At 34.5% G+C, this 21,060-nt stretch overlaps 1 protein-coding gene across 2 annotated transcripts in view; it reads left to right on the plus strand.

The window, feature by feature from the left end:
* SBF2 (SET binding factor 2) overlaps window positions 1–21,060 on the plus strand; it is a 248,125-nt gene that overhangs the window by 57,995 nt on the left and 169,070 nt on the right. For both annotated transcript variants that reach the window (XM_081335708.1, XM_081335707.1), the window contains exon 2: window positions 7,278–7,363. In XM_081335708.1, coding sequence (XP_081191834.1) covers window positions 7,278–7,363 — 86 coding nt within the window. The remainder of the gene's footprint in view (window positions 1–7,277; window positions 7,364–21,060) is intronic.

The following is a 21,060-nucleotide window of genomic DNA, read 5'->3' on the forward strand; positions in this document are numbered from 1 at the left end:
CAACAAAAGTGCGTATAGTCAAGGCTATGGTCTTCCCAGTTGCAATGTATGGCAGTGAAAGCTGGACCATAAGAAAGGCTGAGCGCCAAAGAATTGAAGCCTTTGAACTATGGTGCTGGAGAAGACTCCTGCGAGTTCCTTGGACTGCAAGGCGATCAAACCGGTCAGTCCTAGAGGAGATCAACCCTGACTGCTCTTTAGAAGGCCAGATCCTGAAGCTAAAACTCAAATACTTTGGCCACCTAATGAGAAGGAAGGACTCACTGGAGAAGAGCCTAATGCTGGGAAAGATCGAGGGCAATAGAAGAAGGGGACGACAGAGAATGAGGTGGCTGGATGGAGTCATTGAAGCAGTAGGCGTGAGCTTAGATGGTAGAGGATAGGAAGGCCTGGAGGAACATTGTCCATAGGGTCGCAATGGGTCGGACACGACTTCGCAACTAACAACAACAACAACAACAATGACTAATGCTAATGTTGGGCTGCAATTCAGCTATTGTATTATGTAAATAAAACATATTTAAGTGGACCTTATTAGATCTTTAATAACTTGCATATGATTTGTAGAATTTTGTATTATGATTTATATATTAAATGTTTTAAGACATAAGAAAATGTGTCTTAATTGCAAATAGTGCATTGTGAATGTATTTTGCTTGACATCTGTTTTTGATGTTCATATTTTTATATTTTAAACATCTAATTACCCATTATGCATGAATAGAAAGTATATTGTGCTGTATCCTTTTGTAAAATGTGTATTTAAACTGGGATGGAAGCTTCACATGAAATATCAAACCTATGTAACACATGAAATATCAAATCTGTAATATGCTAGAAAAAATTAGAAGAGTTTGGAAAGCCCAAAGAGTTAAATAGTTCAAATAGTTCCAGAAGAAATAAGTCTTTATTTAAGAAAAGTAGGAAAACATAGTTTATTTATGTTAAAAATTGGAGTCTTTTTCCCCCAGAGGGGGCCAAGTTTTAATAATCAAGAGAGATATAGGAGGGCAGAATGACCATGATATGTTATTCTAAATATTTAATATGATGGCTACAGTTGTAAACCTTAAAAAATAATCTGTCTTCTTAAAAGGCTGGAGGCTATGAGGGTCTCAATGGGGAAGAATACCCTTCAACTGAACTGCGACAAAATCGAATGGCTTTGGGTTTGGAGCTGCCACTTCTAGGACTATACTAGGATGTAGAGTTGAAAAAGTAATTGAAAATGAACAGGTTAAAATATTGTGGGATTTCCAAATAGAAACTGATAAAGTCTTGGACCATATCACATTTAATTGTGGTTGAAAAGAATAAAGTGTGGATAATTGATGTGGTAATCTCAAGTGATTGTAGCATAGTAGACAAAGACTGGAGAAGAAGTATAAAGATCTGAAAATTGAAATTGAAAGATTATGGCATAAATTGTCTGTGGTGATACCAGTGGTTATGGGCAAACTGACTGCCATGCCAAAAAATCTTGGATGGCACTTAGAAAATCTGTGCATTGACAAACTTTCCATCTGTCAATTATAAAAGGCCACATTGTTTGGATGTGCACATATATGCGTTATAACATCTAGGTTCTTGGGAACAACTGAATTTATATGGAGGCCAACAGCAGCTAAAGAACTGGCAACTATGATTTCATATTTTTGTTTATATAATAACAGGATATTAATTGTTTTTAATCTTGTTCACCATCCAGAGTCACTTGTTTGTGAGATGGATGGTTATATAAATTTGACAAATAAATAGCTAAAATAAAACTGCATGGACAAGCTTCTACTCTGTAATGGTATTTTTCATTGTTTTCACCTTTCTCACCAGTCTGCAATTTTGTCCTAAGATTTTAAAAACATATTTGTTCAGTGGGGTTATTTGCATTAATGTATAGGAGGAAAAGTGTGTATGTCATTGGCAAATGGATTGAAAATAAGTATAAAAATGATCTAAAAAGTATTGTGGAAGACACTTCTGTTCATCCTACAAAAGCTCTCAAATATCAGAACCATAGTTGACATTGTATTTTATAGTATTAAAAAGATTAACCAGATTTCTTACCTGCAACTGTTCATATGCCTGAAGCATCCAACCCTAATTCAGTACAAATTAATCAGATGAATCAAACAATTTATTTAAAATAGGAACTATTTTAAAAAAGGATTAAAATACTGTAGTCTAGATAGCTCACTGTATTTTTTCCAAGGCACTTTGTATTTCTTGCCACTCATTCTTTACTTTTCCTGCCTTTTTTCTTTTATTAATATCAGTTTGGGTATTGCTCCCAGTTTTAGATTTTATTGAGCGAGCATTACAACCTGGCAAAACACAACCGAGCACAGTTTGACAGTGATTTACTTATTGGAATGTGCCTTATAATATACACTATATGGAATATTGCCATTCAACATTATCAATCTGTTAACCTTGAAAACTGTCTTCTATATTTTTTTAATAGTTTTCTAACAGAATTGTTCACTACTAATAATTTCTGTGTTGCCATTTTTAAGACTAAAATCACATATATGTCTTTTCATATTTAGTATGATAGAAGTTCTATAATCTGAGATTTGCAAAAAGAAGAGACTAATGGATAGTTGAAAGAATCCATAGAAATCAGTTAAAGTTTGTTAGAGTCAATGACCTAATAAATTTATTATGGCCAGGAATGTTATGGCAGTCAGATCTTCATAGGTCTGAGTAGGAATAATCGAGGTCATCACAAATTTATATCTAAACATTAGAAGAATTCACTGTGTACATTACCCTCAAGATTGTTTGTTTACTTTTTAATTTGTATAGTCTGCATTTTTAAAGGGAATGTAGATGCTAGATCTGATAAAATCATTTTATTTTTGAAGCATTTTTGGGTACATTGATATAATAATAATAATAATAATAATAATAATAATAATAATAATAATAATAATAATAATAATAATAATAATAATAAGAAGAAGAAGAAGAAGAAGAAGAAGAAGAAGTTGTAAGGGACCTTGGAGGTCATCTAGTCCAACCCCCTGCTCAGGCAGGAAACCCTATACCAGGGGTGTCAAACTCAATTTCATTGAGGGCTGCATCAGCATTGCGGTTGTCCTCAGGGGGCCGGGTGGGTATGGCTAGGGTGGGCGTGGCCTAATGGGTGGGCATGGCTAGAGTGGGTATGGCCTACTGAGTGGGCATGGCCAGCTCTACATCGTTCGCATCAAGGGTGCCTATGGGGCAGGAGTGGGACAGATCTGAGGGTCTCTGGCAGAAAGAGGGTCTCTGGGCCAGGGCCAAGGCAGTGGGGGCCATTCCCTCACTGTTTCTAGGATGGCTTCGCAGGCCACATGAAACCACTTCGCGGGCTGGATCCAGCCCCCAGGCCTTGTGTTTGACATGTCTGCCCTATACCATTTCAGACAAATGGCTGGCCAGTCTCTTCTTAAAAACTTCCAGTGTTGGAGCATTCACTACTTCTGGAGGCAGGTTGTTTCACTGGTTAGTTGTAATCTAAGCTGTAATCTACTCTACATGCAAATAAAGGTATTCCTAGATGATAAAAGGTGTTTCCACGAGTTCTGCTATCTGGAAAGAATTGTTAATAGTGATAACACCTGCTTATGTAAACCAGCACAGGGGTCTTAACAAAGGGATCAATCACAATACAGCAGTTTGATCCAGAATAGAGAGTGCTGTCATGACCTCACTGAATCATCTTTTCTCAGGGCTAACCATACCCAGCTCCTTCAATCTCTCATCCTAGGATTTTGTTTCTAATATTACCTGTCTTTTAAAATGTTTCATTTTCTTTGAATTCTTCTTAGAGTGTGATTTGCAGACTTAGACACAGTAATTAAGATGGTATCAGAACAAAGTAGAACAGACTTTGATTTGGAAAGTATGGTTATGTGGATGAAGGCTAAAATTACCTTTATAGTACTTTCTTGCAAGCTCATATTCAGATTCAAGATCTATATCACAAACACTATTGTAGTCAATTGTCCCACATCCTCTATCAATACACTTACTCTTGGGCATCAGCAAGGATTAATATAGTTTCAACACTGCATTATGCTGTTAGGAGACTACAGCCATTTAGTCTCAAAGGCACAGAAAGAGAACATCATTATCCATAATTGAAAAGTGCATCTAGATAATAAAATGCACAGGTGGCTTTCAGTTTTTTTCTATAACACTGAATGTTACAAACAATATGCCATGACCAGACTTCTTCTTTCTTGAATATCTTTTTAGTTGATTGTGCATTTAAACTTGCAACCTGATATATTTATTCATCCTTCTAAGAATTATGTAAATATAGTAACATTTACATTGAATCATATGGTAACTGAATCATGACAATTGAGTTAATTGTATGAAATTTGTTGTACCCATGGCACACAGAACAGTTTTACGCCTCCATGCTGCACTCAGATACCAGTCTTGCTACAGTTACTATACTCAGATACTAGTCCTGCTATAGTTTTGCTAGATTTTGCACAGCAACACTTAACAATACGTGTCAAATCAATTTTGTGTGTCAAAATCAATTTTAATGAGTAGCTAGACCATCATTAAAAAGTCTTTTGTACTTTGATAGATTTAATTTGTTTTTATGCCTATTTACTGCTATAATTTTTTAGACTTTTTATTTTTTATTTTTGTTTTTATACTTTTTATGTAATTTTTATTTCTGTATTTTTTGTGTTCAAAATTTTTTTGTACCCCACTTTCCTTATATTGGTCTTTGCCCATAATAAAGGCTAATTGTTCTGTTGTATATTGTAAATATTTATCAGATCTACAGTATGTGCAAGCAAGCGCTGCATCTTAATTTATTAATTACTACAAATCTAACATTCAATGAATTCTACATTTTTCTGCCTTATAAAGTAGAAATAATTTATTACCTGTAATTCTATAATGTAGCATTTTTAAATAAGTGTTGAAGGAATTAAACTAGAAGTATAACCATGTATTTAGAAAAATAGCTTTGCAGGAAGCTATTGATATCTTGTATTGGTAAAAAGATTGCCCATCCCTAGAGTTAAATTTTTGGGAGTGAATGCCCCTCAAAAGACCATCCATGATGGACATGTCATAGACAAGGGATCAGACTAAAATATTAGGAAAGATAAATCCTTCCTGTCAGAAAGTATCCAAAGAACACTTACGGGTAGTAGTAGTATTCACACTGTGGGTGGATTAAAGCAAAAATGTATTCTGATGTTTATGGAAGGTTAATGGAAAGTTCTTGCTGCAAAATTAAGTATATCGTTATGAGGAATAGCAGAAGTATGAACGAAGAGCAAATTAATATCAGATCAGATGGATGTAGACTGATTTCTGGGAATCAATGACCTGAAATGGATTTGAATGGGTCACTTCATAGCTGTAATGGTATATGGGAATGATCTTGGGAGACAGGAGGAAGACCAGTCAAGGGAACAGATGGGTAAGAGACAGTTGTACTTTCAGACCTGCAAGGTTCTGTTAATGTAACCCTACAGTGAATGAGTCATTTGGTTTGGTTCCTGTCTGGGCTAACTCACAAGACTGACACTGTCAAAGGATTATCAATTCAACTGTGAACGTGAAAAAATCATATCAAGTTACATTAATAATATAAGGCTGAGTCAAAGTCAGTAGTTAGAACCCCAAAATATAGCTCAATTTCCTTTTTTATCAAAAGCAAGCCATTCAACATTACAGTGATCCAAATTTTAATGTCTCCTATGGTTCTTCCAACCATAGAAGCAGCAATGAAAATTGAACTTGTGAAGTCAACTCTGCAAGCTAACACCATACCTAATTGTAGGAGACTGGAATGCTAAAATTAAAGTTATCTGTTACAAATTAATAGAAAAATCTGGTCTAAATGAAGAAAATTGTGTAATTGTGCTAATAAATTTATTGTGTGTAGAAATACATTCTTCCAACAATATAAAGGAAGACTCTACACAAGGATAGCACCAAAATCAATTTGACTATGATCTTCAAGTGGGAGGAAGTATGTTCAGTCAACCAAAACAAGACCAGATGTCAACGGAGGATCAAATCCCAAACAGTTTCTTGCAAAAATCACAATTTAAAATTAAAGAAATCTCAAATCATCAGATCAAGATATGACTTCAACAGTATTCTATATGATTATGCAGCAAAAAATAGATTCCATGATTTGATACACAGAATGCCTGAAGAGCTTGGGCTAAAATTCATCATGTCAGTAAAGAAAAAAAAATCCAAAATGAATGAATGGCTAAATAAATAAAGGTGAAATCATGCAGATTTGGGTGCAGACAATTCAAGGTCCCCCGTTTTGAACAGATGCAAATATTAAAGCACAGGAAGACATGGAAATGTAAAGTTGATTTGCAATCTTCTTAGTTTCATGTGCTAATCTAATTCCAGTTTTTTATTAGCTTTATACTCTGTTAGGTAGAAAAATGTACAGATTATAGAAGTGGAAAGAGAATGAAGGCGCTTCACTGTGTGAAACAATATCATTTTTTATGGGACAGAAAAAAATGGAATAGTATCCACAGGGTTACGGAAATGTATGGCTTTCAAGAGTAGAACGTTTTCTTAAATGAGATCTGATTATTTTTTAAAAATAAGAGGGTTAAATGTGTTCATGTAAGCAATGTGAACTGAAGTGTGATCTGTTGTGGTGTAGATAGATCCTTGTGGCACTCAGTGTCAATTCTGATTTTAAAAATGTGCTTTTGAAAACTTTACATTAAATGTGAGTAATTTCTTTTTCATTTCCAAATGACACATTATATTATATTGGAATAAAATATGTCGTCGCTGCTTTTCTCTAGTTACTTAGAGTGATGATAAACATATGGAAAGGCAATTTGTTACAATGCTGGAATCATAGGAACTTTATTCAGATACTTTTTTAAAGCAAAATTACATTATAGCATTAGTTTTCATTTTATTTATATCTAAGACTAGGAGTCTACATTGGATGCGATATGTATCTTAATACTGCATCCACAGTGTGTGCAACAGAATTGTTATAAGTAAGGTGATTTGTCTTGAATAAAGTATGTTATTTGAATTATTGTTAAACTCTAAAATCTTCAGCAATAATTTGTCAGTTGCAAATATTATATTAAGAACTCTAAATACTAAATGCTGTCAGTTCAAAACAGCATTTAGTTTTTAGAGTTCTTAATATAATATGGCACTACTTTGCAGTTTATTTCTTTGATAACTTTTTTATGGGAAAAATAAAATTCTAGAACTTCATTTTGATATTTGTCTTTTCCTTTTATTTGTAGGCTCAGCAGATGGCTTGGGGAAAATAATACAGAGATTTCCCTTAAAGGATTTGGATGATACTCCTTTTCCACAAGGAATAGAGTTGGTAAGTTGATCTGTTGTGTGGGTTTATAAAGTTTTAATTCTGGGTTTGTACAACATACTGTACCATAAGGTTAGCTTAGCTTCAGTTGTAAATTTATATTGTGAATCATTTGGATTGCTTTGAGTATTAGAACTTAGTAAGACATGTGAATGTGAAATTCTGAGCTTCATTTGCCTACAAAATGGCAAGTACTAATATATTGGTAATCTAAAAACAAATGCTGATTTTATTAACTTTCAGAAACCTAACTTTCTCTATAGCAGATGAAGCAAGTATCCTAAAGCACTTAGCTTGGTTAATCTAGCTTCTTAGATACACTCACTTATGTATGTGTTGGTCCATCATTGGCTTGGTTTTATCATGCAAACTCACTTGATGTATCTCATATATTTGTACTCGTTTGTAGAAGTCAAGATATTATATAGTGATATTTGCAAAGTAAAATAGGTGATGTCTAATTTTAGTGAATATTAAAGATAAAACTATTTAAATTTATTTATTAAATTTAAATAGCCTCCCATCTCATTTTCATGACTTTTGTAAATCCTTTCATGATCAATCACACCAGCTTTTTAATTTCAGAATTGTTTTCTTGACACCTTAGGTATGGCATTGCTATTCATTAAATGCAATCTTAAATTTTATTCAAAGCTCTGAAAAGAGTCAGGGAAAGAAACTTAATGATTTCTTGGTGTGATTATCACATTCAGCGTAACAAGTTTTAAAAATGGAAAAATAACTTTACATATAATATTATTTAGGTGTCTGTCCTTATGTCATAGGTCCGGTACTGCTGGTGTTCATTTTTTGAGAGGAAGAATTCATAATATCACAAATTTGCCAGAAAAGACGAGTGGGGGAACAGAACAAATTTTGAAGATAATCTTTTCTTCTCAATTAGAAATTGTACAAGTAATAGACTTTCTGTGAATTGAGAACTGCTGGGCTTCTTTTTTAGTAATGATAACATTTTTATTGTAGTGCACAATTTGATGTATGCATAAAGGTCTGGGCTATGATAATTTTGATTTAATTGCATCCAAATATGCCATATTTCATAAACTAGCTTTAAATCATGAGCTGAAGGGAACTCATTTCAGTTTCCACCAAAAATTCTTAAGACTTTATTACTTAAAAGACTATCAGTATATAATTCCCACCAGGAATGTATGGATTATACATTATCTGCACTGTAAAGGATCAAGGCACAGTCAATCCAATTTAATCAACCATTTCAGTTTGACAAGCGTAACATCTGTGTAGAAGCCAATGCCATGAATGAATTCCATACAATAGGATCAATTTTAATAGTATTCTCCCTGAATAATTACATCTATATACAATAATTGCATCTATATACAATATTTAAAATCCCACATGCAGACATTGTGCATATTTAGACTGGCATCCAGAATAAGGCATATTTTAGTGTTACAGCAGCCATATGGCATAGAGGCTTTCTGGCACTCGTGCATACAGTAAGGCGAAGTGTAAACATAGTTCTTTGGTTCAGAGCCATAAAAGGAAATTCTTATCACTATACATTTGCACATGCAAGACTAACTGTGAGCTTCCTGTACTTATAAACAAGATAATGATATTCTGACATAAATTGTGGATGGATATGCAAAATAACCCATTATTTTGGTGTTTTAATACTTCCATGCATACTGTGGGAACATTTTTTTCTGTTTCTTGTAAGAGTCACATTGTCAGGAAAATATTTTTAGAGATGTGATTCAAAAATTTAGCATAATGAATTCTTGGCTAAGATGCAGTTGTACTATGAGAAAAGATTACAATAAGAGCAATCAGTTCTGAAGTTTTATTATATATATACAGAAAGGCTTCTCTTTAAATTATAGTTCTATCTGTACCAGTAAATAGGAACTTTCAGAGAAAGTTGGTGGCCTTTTGAAAATAGGTAATGACTTCACAGAAGCTCTTGATGCTATATATTACAGCATATATAGAATTTAATTGTCAGAAATGTTAAATTTACTCAGGCCCAAAACTTAAGAGAAATTTTTTATAAAATGTTTTATAGATGGCATCTGGATCCCAAGAAGTTGTCTAATATGTATCCTAATTTACAGCCTAAATGTTGGAGATGTGGTAGTTTAGAAGCTACATATTTTCACATGTGGTGACTTGTAGAAATATAAAAGCTTTTTGGATCAAAATTTGGTGGAACATTCAAAAGATTTTTAAGAGAAAGATAAAGTTTTCTCCGCAATTGTTTTTATTGGGTATTATTGTAGATTGTGATGTTAAAGAAACTAATTTGATGTTGAATATGATAACAGCAGCACGGTTACTGGTGGGACAATATTGGAAGAAGGATAGTTTGCCTACTATAGAAGAATGGGTGTTTAAAGTTTCGAATCTTGCAGAGATGTCTAAGATTTCTGCTTATTTGAAAGATCATTCGCAGGAAAGATATATTTCAGTTTGGAGGAGATGGATAGATTATATTCATAACAAATATGGGACTAAAAAGTTCCATTTAGCTTACGAGTAGATTTTAGTGGGATATTGTTATTGGTACTTTGATTGTAGTTATGTTAAAGGGGAGTTAAAGCACATTATGAATTTGGTTAATTGTATATTTACATAATTTTTATTTAGAATATGATTATTATAACTATAATCCTGTATTTAGCTCTGGGAAGTGGGGGCGAAGTGGGGGGGTTTGGGGTGGGGGGGGATTTGGGGATATATTGTAAAACTTTGTTTTTGTAAAACTTTAATTGTTTTACATTTTTGATTTAGGTACATTTACATTTGTTATTTTTATAAAGTGGCATTCCATGTTCTTTGTTGAAAGCTGATAACAGTTTGATTCATAGTAAAAGCAACCTTATAAACAATATAAACTCATTGTCATGTGTCATATAAAAAACTAGCTCACATATGAAATTAATGAGTTACAAAGTTGATAATTATTAAATATCTATAAAAAATTTCACAGGTTTTGATAAAAGTGATAAACAGCATTTCTATTACTTCTCTTAAAATTGCTGCTTAGATTAGGGTTTCCTGTCTGATATGCTTTTTTCTTTCTTCTATCATAGAGATTCAAGGTATTGTACATGGGTTTTGTGTTTGTCTCCATCCTTATCCCTAGGTTTCCTTTGCCTCAGTAGGTTGCAATCATGTAGCACATTCTCTTTTTTCATAACTATTTGTAAAGATGCAAATGAGGACCCAGATAGTTGGGGGCAATTAAGCTGACTTTGTAATAATGCCGCTTGGGTGTGTGTGAAAGCCCTAATAAGCAGGCATATACATAGAATGAAGGCTACTGCTAAGCTTGTAAGCCGCCCTGAGTTTTCGGAGAAGGGCGGGATATAAATGGAATTTAAAAAAACAACATTGCATTTATTGCCAAATGGATTATGGGAAACTTTATTCTAGTTCCATACCCTCTGATCAGTTTTTTAAAACTCATTCTTAGTCTGTGGAACATCTACTAGTCACTGTAGTTCAGGTTTATAATATTATTGTCTGTTAATTTTCATATAGCTGAAAATTTAATATTGAGAAAAAATATAAATTTACGTTAAATAAATTAGAATGGACACTTGGTTTAAAACAATAATTCAAAAAGTTGCATAATTTTGCATTATTGAAATATGTGTACTAAGAAACTTCATGTTACATTTCCAGTAATTCTGAGAAAATTGAATTTCCTGAGCTAAAAATGTATTCAGAGTTCACAGTGCCCTAAAACTGAACTTTTGCTATGTTATTTTTTAATCTATGTTTCTCCATTTCCACTAGTAGGAATTCCATTCATTTTTAGAAATATAAATCTCTAAACTAAATTTCATTGTTTTGTACGGTTCAGAACAGAAAGCATGCCCATATATAAAGATCAAATATGAAATATTGAGTCTTTTCAAAATTTAGTGGATATTTGAAAGATATTTCAATTCCAAAGCATTACTTATGGCAATCAGGTTTGTACAATTTTTAAAAAATATTTTTTAAATATTGTCTTCATTATTTTTACAAAAAGTCAAAGTGACGGACATATCTAATAAAGCTTCCTCATCCTAGTTTCTCCACAACCGCCATATGAAGTGAGACGGGCTAGACAGAGTGACTGGCCCAAAATCACCCAGCCTGCTTTCATGTCATTCTAAAGAGCTACCTTTAATACTGGTCTAATGAGCCATGGTATACTAGCCTTGAATTATTTAAAATAAATTTAGGACAGCAAAATATTGGGAAGGCTATATTATATCAGTTTCTGAAAAGATATGCAAAGCACATGTTTTTGCTATACTTTTAAAAGGAAGTGTAGGTCATTCTATTCTATTGAGCTGTTTTGTGAACTTTGTGAGTTGTTTCATTGAAATGAATTCAGATATTTCTATTAATAAACAAGATTCGTTAAACAATTTTAATTATAGTTGAATATACAATATAGTTTGAAAGTAAAGTCTTACGATGTCACATTACAGGGCAAAGCTATCTTTCAAAGTCATGATTCCCTTTGTTCCAAATCAGTCACTTTCATTTCTGAATCTTATCCCAATAATACCAAATGCAACTAAGCCTAGAGTTCATTTTGGAAAACTTATTCTTCTAGGTCAGAGGTCTTCAAACTCGGCCCTTTTATGACTCGTGGACTTCAACTCCCAGAATTCCTCAGCCAGCATGCCTGGCTGAGGAATTCTGGGAGTTGAAGTCCACGAGTCATAAAAGGGCCGAGTTTGAAGACCCCTGTTCTAGGTCTAACGTTCCATTTTTATTGTTGAAGTAAATCTTAATGATCCATACTAAAACAAAATCTTCCTGTACAAAATGTTTTTTATTTCAAATGAGATGATAAGCCAATTAATTTAAAAGACAAATTTCCAAAGTAAACAGTGTAATTTAAAGGTCATTAAATATCGATAAAAAGGTAAAGGTAAAGGTTCCCCCGCACATGCGTGCTAGTCGTTTCCGACTCTAGGGGCCGGTGCTCATCTCCGTTTCATAGCCGAAGAGCCAGCGCTTGTCCGAGGACGTCTCCGTGGTCATGTGGCCGGCATGACTAGACGCCAAAGGCGCACGGAACGCTGTTACCTTCCCACCGTAGTGGTCCCTATTTTTCTACTTGCATTTTTACGTGCTTTCGAACTGGTAGGTGGGCAGAAGCTAGGACGAGTAACAGGCGCTCACTCTGTTACGCGGCACTCGGGATTCGACCCGCCAAACTGCCGACCTTCTGATCGACAAGCTCAGCGTCCTAACCCACTGAGCCACCGCGTCGATATCAAAGTATCGATATCAAAATATCGATATCAAAGTACTAAAAAGAAAATGAAGAACTACTCCAGCAAAAAGTAAATAAAAATATGTTGGCAGCAAAGTAGCGCGCGGGGGGGGTGTAAGATAGATGGGCAAAAACTATTCATTCCCATTAATGTATTGATAGAAATTGAAATTTTAATGGGAATGAATAGTTTTGCCCCATCTATCTTACCCCCCCCCTCCGCTACCTTGCTGCCAAGTACCTATTTCTCACACTGTATTGAATATCAGTCCTTAGCTTTTGCTTTTTCTTATCTTCTTCATGTACTCCACCTAGGAATATTTTTATGTTATGCAAGCTTTTGCTTAAATAAATCTGTTGTACTTATAATTGTAGTTCTTCACCTGATATATCAAAAAGATGGGGATATGCACTGTTATGACCTAGTGTCATTTCCATTTGTTTGGTTGGTTTTTTTTCTAAATGGGGTTAAAACTATGTGTAAGTAATATATAAGACAAAAATATGCTTAAAGTTATTACTATGTCCTATGATAATACATACGCTAGGTTTAAACTTTGCTACTGTGCATGTGTATTCATGTGGTGCATAATGAATCACTAAGTCTCTAATCATGTGTTTGTGGTTTTCAATTCAAGTATATACAAGTACAAGAATGCATGTATTGCATAGCAAGTCAATTAGGCTGCTAAGTGCATTTTGGTGAGTTTTTCATCAAATCCTCCTGCCCTCTGTTCAAACTGAAACTTCAGTATTTGAGAAAAGCTTAATTTTTATTTTATTATTTTTTATTAATAAAATAAATTATAATCCCAATCACACAACTTTTAAGTAGTTCATACTCTAAAACTGTGGCACGTAGAGCCCTCTCTATGGGCATGCGCCACCATCGCCCCAGTCCTGGGCCTTCAGCTGGGTTTTATAAAACCTTTTCGCTTTAGGCCTCTGCCACCGTGTGCAAAAGAAAAAAGGTTCAATCAATCAATTTCAACTTCTCATGGGGAAAAAAAGATCTCGCAAAGTTGGAATTGATTGATTGAACTTTTTAGTCCCACCCAGTCTGCCGTTACCACGGCAGCCACGCCCACCCAATGGGCCATGCCCACCCAATTGGCCACACCCACCCAATGGGCCATGCCCACCCGGTACCCAATGATACATAAGTGGGGTTTGGGTTGCAGTTTGGGCACTTGGTCTCTAAAACGTTCGCCATCACTGCTCTAAAATATATCTGAGTTATTTGTAGAAGATCTACAGGTTTTCATTCTAAAGAGTTATAGCTTCTTAATAGCTAATTTGAAGCTAATTCTAAGGTTCAGAATAATTAATATAAAATTATTGTGGTACAGACTAGAAGCATTTCTTCAATTTTCTTCCACTAATATTCTCTTCCCCCCTTAGTTTTATAGTATTAATCACAATAGAGTATTACCTCTTTACTGATCTCTCGCTCGCTCTCTCACTCGCTCGCTGTCTCAGTAGTTATTTGTAACCAATGGTCAAAAATAATCACGATGAGGATTAACTGTGGTACAAAAATATCAGTGTACTGTGATTTTTTTTTTAGAGTTCTGTTTTTATTTAGATGATCCAAACAGATGAAACATAGTTTTGGGACATTCTAACTCAAAGTGAATGTTCTTTAGATCGAAATTAAATTTTAATTTTATTACTTCCTAATTTGTCTAAAATTTGATTACATTTTCCAAAACACCCTATGTTCTTAAATATAGTAGGAAGAGGATAAAGAGATAGTTTTGTGACTGACAATTCTAGTTTTTATTCACCGTGAATGTTTTTATCAGGGCTCTCCAATCATAATACTTCGAGTGTGAGAATGTTGAAATAATGTTGCATAGTTCAGCACTTTCTGTTGTTTTTCTGTTCCTAGAGCAAAGAAAGTAAATGTTTTTGTGATGTTTGTGGGACTGAAGACTGTGGCATCAGTTTGTGCTGGAACATGCTGTATTTTAAAAGTCTTCTGCCTCTCTTCCTCCTGTCATCCATCCAAATCCTATTGCACTTTCAATGACTTGTGCCTCTTTTTCCATGTTATTTTTACTACTGCTTCTAGCATTTTTGTACAAAGTACCAAACAGCCTTATGCAAAAGCAGTTGCACTTTTTGTACTTAGGCAAAAGCAGTTACCTTCTTTAAAATCAGTTCCTCTACATCAGTTCTACCAGATAGATAATTCATTCCTAATAGCAGCTGCATGTAATTATGTATGTAAGTAAGCCTTAGTCAGCTTTTCTTGATAGGAAAATTAGACGGTAATGTAATTCCTCTCTTCTAAGGAGGTACATGTAAGGGCCTTCTCTGTGGTGGCTCCCTCCTGTGGAACAGCACATCCCCACAGAAAAGGTTGGTTCCTTCTTTGACACTCTTTCTCAAGACCCTGAAGACTTGATTTTGCCAACGGGCTGGAGCCCATCAAGTTACAGGTTTTTACTTTTGTAAGCCCCCTGGATTTGGGTGGCCAATTTTCATAAATAAATGGGTCAAATAATATTAAAATAAACTTTTATGGATAATAAATGTTGATTTGTTCATTTCTTCAAAGATGCCCACGTAGCTGAAATCTTGTTAGATTTACACAGCAGGAAGTTTATGTTCAGACAAGCTTTTCCTGTTCTTCAGTCTTTTCATTTGTACCATCACTAAGTAAAAATCACTGGATATTGTTCATAGTGACAATAAAAAATTTTTATGCCTATTTATAATACGTCCAGACACTTTCAGTTAACACAGCAAGATAATGTTAGAAGCTACAGAGTTATCAGAGAAAAAGAGGCATCTTGTTTCAAAATATTGAATCAACAGTTAGCAACTGGCAGTGTTTTAGATTTTTTTCCATTGCAAATGTCAGATTGATCTAGTTTTTAGTAATACCTCTTGACTGTCTTTTAAAACTGCATACCAGAAAAGCTTAGTTCACAGTGATTGTTCTTGAATCTGGTTGTAGTCATATACTTGCAGAGACTTGCTGATGGTTTGAAGTTTCTAAGATGTGATGTTGGATCCTTTTTTATTTCTGTTTCATGACCTTTGTATTAAATTTGACCGCCTTTTCCCCATTTAATAGTGGAATTGTTTACGAAAGGGGCAGTTCCTACTTATTCCATATTTAGTCATTCTTGAGGGAAGGTACTCAACAGCAGTGATTTCTAGAGGATCAAAATCAGATGCTTTGCTATTTGTTACCTCTGTGGTAATTCTTAATTGATCTTTAAAAGATGAATGTTACCAACCATTCCAAAGTCAGCACCATCATAGATACATCCTTTTGTGTGACGTGATAAAATCTCAGAAATATGTTTTATTCTTTTGCCACTCTAATACATCTGTGTATTAGATTCCTTGTTCATTTCCCTGCCCGATTGAGTTTGTCTTATTTATTAATCTTATCCTTTCATCAATGGGATCAAGCATATGTATCACCTTTTTTCTCATTTCCTCTGTGAGGCAGTATTGAGAAGGGCAGGTTAGACCAAAATACCAACTATTTGTAAGCTGGGAGCTTTCTGACTGGAGAAGAAGAAAAACTGTAATATGTGATATAAATATAATTTCTGTGCAAATTTGTGTCTACAGCTATGATACTCCCACCTATTATTTTTGCCATGTATGCTTTGTTGCTTAATGCCTATAAAAAATATAGGAAAGTAGCCATAACACCATAAATGGACTCTTTGCTAACTTTTTCATACATCAAATAATTGTATATGATTTGTAAACAAAAGGCAAAATAGTATCCTGTTTCTAGGACAAAATATTTGTTCTTATAATAAATCTTAGATGATTGATTCATAGCACAGTGTTCTAAGTGGTAACAGCAGCTCTCCAGGATTTCAAACTGGAATATTTTCCAGAAGTTAAACCTTCAATATCAACATAAAAAACTGAAACACCATTATACCGGAAATACTTAAAATTTCTCCAGTTCTCCTTATGGGCTTGATACCATCATATTTCTTAAATTTAATATAAGTGGTCCTTGACTTAGGACATCAATTGAGCCCAAACATTTGTTAGAACTGAACAGTCAGTTCTTCAGAAACATGCTTTATCACTGCTTTTTCATTTTTATTGTTCTGGATCCTCTCTAGGAACACATCTGGATTATTGATGCTATAAAAACTCCTGTAAAGGACAGGAGATGCTATATTGAACACATTCTTCATAGGAAGCCTGATGATGTGTACCAAAGCATATCAAGTATTTCAGGGCCTGAAACTGATTCCTTGGTAGCAGCATCTGTCCTCATATTCCTGGTGCCTCTGTGTAGAGTTAAAAAGTCATAGCAGGAACCATACAATAGTTTCATATTCAGGTAATTTTAGCTGTCCATAAAGAGTTCATAAAAAGCAATATGGTATAGTCATCAGTAATCTTCAGCCAAATTTTATCATTGCTGAAGTGTTATATCTTTCCTGTAAGAGTACTGGTCACTAGGGACTGTAAGAAAAATAATTTGATACAGTTGGAGTGAAAATCGATTGTGCCAGAGCATTGTCCCTTTTTGTGATTATCAAGTTTGAATGACACGTTATCAGTTTTCCCTTTTTCAATTATTGGATATTGGCAATCTGGAAGCAAAGATATTCCATACTTAGCAGTTTGTTACTGTGAAATGTCATTTATGGTCCTTTTACCTTAGGATTCACACAATAGGATTGAAAACTATATTTCCATGTGGAAGGATGTTCACGTTAAAAAGAGATGATGACATTTAAAAACAGATGATCATTTTTTTCCTTATTAAATGGGGCTGCAACAATCCCATTTGACCAATAGTTATATTGGTCAAATCAGCCATACAGGTCGAGATCCTCGATTTACAGCGATTCGTTTAGTGACCGTTTGAAGTTACAGTGTCACTGAAAAAAGTGACGTGATCATTTCTCACACTTAATGACCAATCAGAATCCCCATGATCATGTGATCAAAATTTGGACGCTTGTCAACTGGATCATATTTATGGTGGTTGCAGTGTCCCAGTGATCAATGTTTGGACCTTCTGACAGGCAAAATCAATGGGGAAGTCAGATTCACTTAACAAATGTGTTACTAGCTTAACAACTGCAATGATTCATTTAACAACTGTGGAAAGAAAGGTTGTAAAATGGGACAAAACTGACTTCAATTCTGTCTTCTCTGCACTGAAAGCCATATTTCATACTTGCTCTTGCAATATTCTAATTCTTATGTCTGTATCCTATTTTTTATGCCTGAATTTTTCACATTTATTTTGACTTTGGTTTAACTCTAGAATTGAATTAACTTTGGAATTTGCTTTAGCATCCAGACTTTACATTTTCTTTAATTGTATCACAATATATGAATTCATCCTTTATAATATTCTGACCATTAGTGACCTGATCTAAACAATATTTTAGTTAGGTATAATACATAATGCCTGTAGAGAGACACTTCCATTTTTCCTTTTCTGTCTGGAATTCTATAGATCTCATTTCTTTAAGGCAAGAAAAGTAGACATGAACAGGTCATGATAAAAGATAGGAAAAACAAAGGAAGAGACAGCCAAAATGAGAATGATGAAAACAAAAATGAATGTAATAAAGATGTCAGAACAATACTGAAAACAAATGAAATGACTGAAGTCTTACAAATTCTGAGTTTAAATTGTTTTCTACTATATGTGTTATAATGCAGTATCTCATTCAGTTTTGAAAAAAAGCACAAGTAAGTTGTGACACCCTATTACAAATCATATGTAAATTCAGATAAATAAATGGTAACCTTGACTAATACTGATTAATGTTGCTGGAAGTCATAAATAGGGAGTGGGTTTGTAATGAATAGCAACATATAATTACTGATGAATGTTTTACCTTCATCTATTAGGATAATGATATTATAATTTAATATATAACGTAATAAGAGAAAATTAAAATAGGAAAAAATTAATCATGAAACTCCATGGTTATTAGTATTTTTTAAGGATGTGTTTTGGCAACATCCAAGAAATACTTTACCTTCCTTTGCATGCCACCATATTAGGAAAAAAGTTTGTACTATGAAATTAGCTTTTGTAAAAATATTCTTGAAGTATTCATCTAAGTGACCCATCAGCATCATAATGATTCAGTGTAATTATTAACTGTTGAGTCGCATCATTGTTAGATACGCCTAATTAAGTTTCATGTTTTAAACTTTCAGTTTCAGTAACAGATATCATTACTATTACACATTTTTAATGATAGAATGAATGACTACAAAATTTATGTTCATTGGCATTCTACGTAACCTTATTAGATAGCAAACTGCATAAACTTTGAAGTTATATTTCATCAGAATGCAAAATCAAACTTACACAAAGATATTAGTTAAGTAATCCAGTTTAGTCTGCTTTAGAAAAATGTTTGTGACAAATTTAAAATTGAGTAGATGCAAATATGAAAATGGATAATTTTCAGGATGTCATGCTGTAATCAAAGGTGAATGAAACAGATTTATAAATGAACAAATGCAAATAACATGGATTTAAATAATATTGATGGCATGATTCCTATTGTGATTTTGTCTGTTGTGCGTTACACAGGTGGTCCTCACTAATGACATTTGAGACCGGCAACTCTGTCACTAAGTAACACGGTCAGAAAATGAAAAATCACTTGAATGCACTCAACTTATAATGGCAGTTCATTAGTTCTACCTGCGATCATTAAGCAAATAACAGTCACTAAGCATGATTCTGCCTTCTTGCTAGCATCCCCATTGACTTTGCTTGTTGAAAGCCATCTGTGAATGTCACCAGTGGCAATCACATGACCTCAGGACCACAGAAGGCTGCAACTGTTGTAAATGTGTGCTGTTTCCAAGCACACAAATCACAAGCATGTGACTGGGGATGCTTCAAGGGCTGCAACTTTGAGGACTCATTATTCAGCGCTGTTGTAACTTTAAATAGTCACTGAACAAATGGAAAGAAAGAAAGAAAGATGGTACTGTCTTGTTTTTAAAAAAATCCAAATGACTTTAGGGAGAGAACCCAAATTATGTTTTACTTTATTCCATATGTGAGAAGACAAAAGATACCCACTACCCACTAAAGTGTTGCAATATGAGCTTTTTAATGTATTTCAGTGAACCCTTACTTTCCCATATTTTGAATTTTATTTTGACTGAATTTGTACAATCAAAATCAAACCAATAAAGGGCATGTTCATGCTAGCATCATAAGGAACATGTTTAGCTTAGTAATTATAATAGTCATCAGTGCTTTTTTTGTAAAAGAAAAAGGTGCTGGAACTCACACATGTCATACAACCTGCCTTGCCTACCCTACAAGGTTCCATCCAAAAAAGGTGCCGGAACTCTGTTCTGAGCGTTCTGTGAGAAAAAAAAGCCCTGAGTGTCATCTTCACTCAAACTTCATTAGGTTTTGTCACAGAAAAAATTGCAGAGAACAGATTTCAAATACACATAAGTATATCCTAAAAAATGTCTGCATTGATTTGTATAATACTTGGTGTATTTTATGTTCTTCCCCACCCCTCCATAATGGTTAACTTTTCTCTAATTTTTATTCCATTATGTTTAATAAAAATTCTACCTATTTAGATTTCACTTTTCTTGTATTTGATAATGGAAGAATGGTACGCCATTTCCCTGCTGCTTGTTCTGATCTAGGGATTGAACTGTTCCTGGAATGAACCAAATTAAATGTGATATCTAGAGCTATGCTTCAGTCCTCAATTCTTTATTTTTAAAAACTATATCTATTTATCAAAACATTACTAAAGAGTCTCATGATAAGTCTACTTGAAAGTTTGTATTAGGTTTACTCATTTCTGCATTGTGTTAGGTTTTACTCATTTCTGCAACATTTGTGCTGTTTTAATCTGGCTGACTCAGAGACGTATGAACATCAGAAAGGAATTTACCTCATAAAACGTAATAATTAATAAGCATCCCCTGTTGATAGGGCCCGCAACCTGGGTGTCCTCCTAGACTCGCAGCTCTCCCTGGAAGACCACATTGGAGCTGTGACCAAGGGGGCCTTCTCCCGGGTTCGACTAGTTCGCCAACTACGGCCTTATCTGGACCTGGATTCCTTACGTACAGTCACCCATGCCCTTGTGACATCTCGCCTAGACTATTGTAATGCTCTCTACATGGGGCTGCCCTTGAGATCCACTCGGAAGCTTCAACTGGTGCAAAGTGCGGCGGCACGGACACTCTTGGGAGCCTCCCGATACTCCCATATCACACCTCTCCTCCGTGCGCTGCACTGGCTTCCGGTTGCCTTCCGTGTGAAGTTCAAGGTGCTAACAATGACATTCAAAGCCCTACATGGCATGGGTCCGGACTACCTACGGGAGCACCTTCTGCCGATGTCAGCACCCCACCGTCCTGTGCGCTCCCACAGAGAGGGCCTCCTCAGGGTGCCACCGCTCAAGGAATG

This window comes from Vipera berus (assembly GCF_964194415.1).
Source record: "Vipera berus genome assembly, chromosome: 1".
In the NCBI taxonomy this organism is placed as follows: Eukaryota; Metazoa; Chordata; class Lepidosauria; order Squamata; family Viperidae; genus Vipera; species Vipera berus.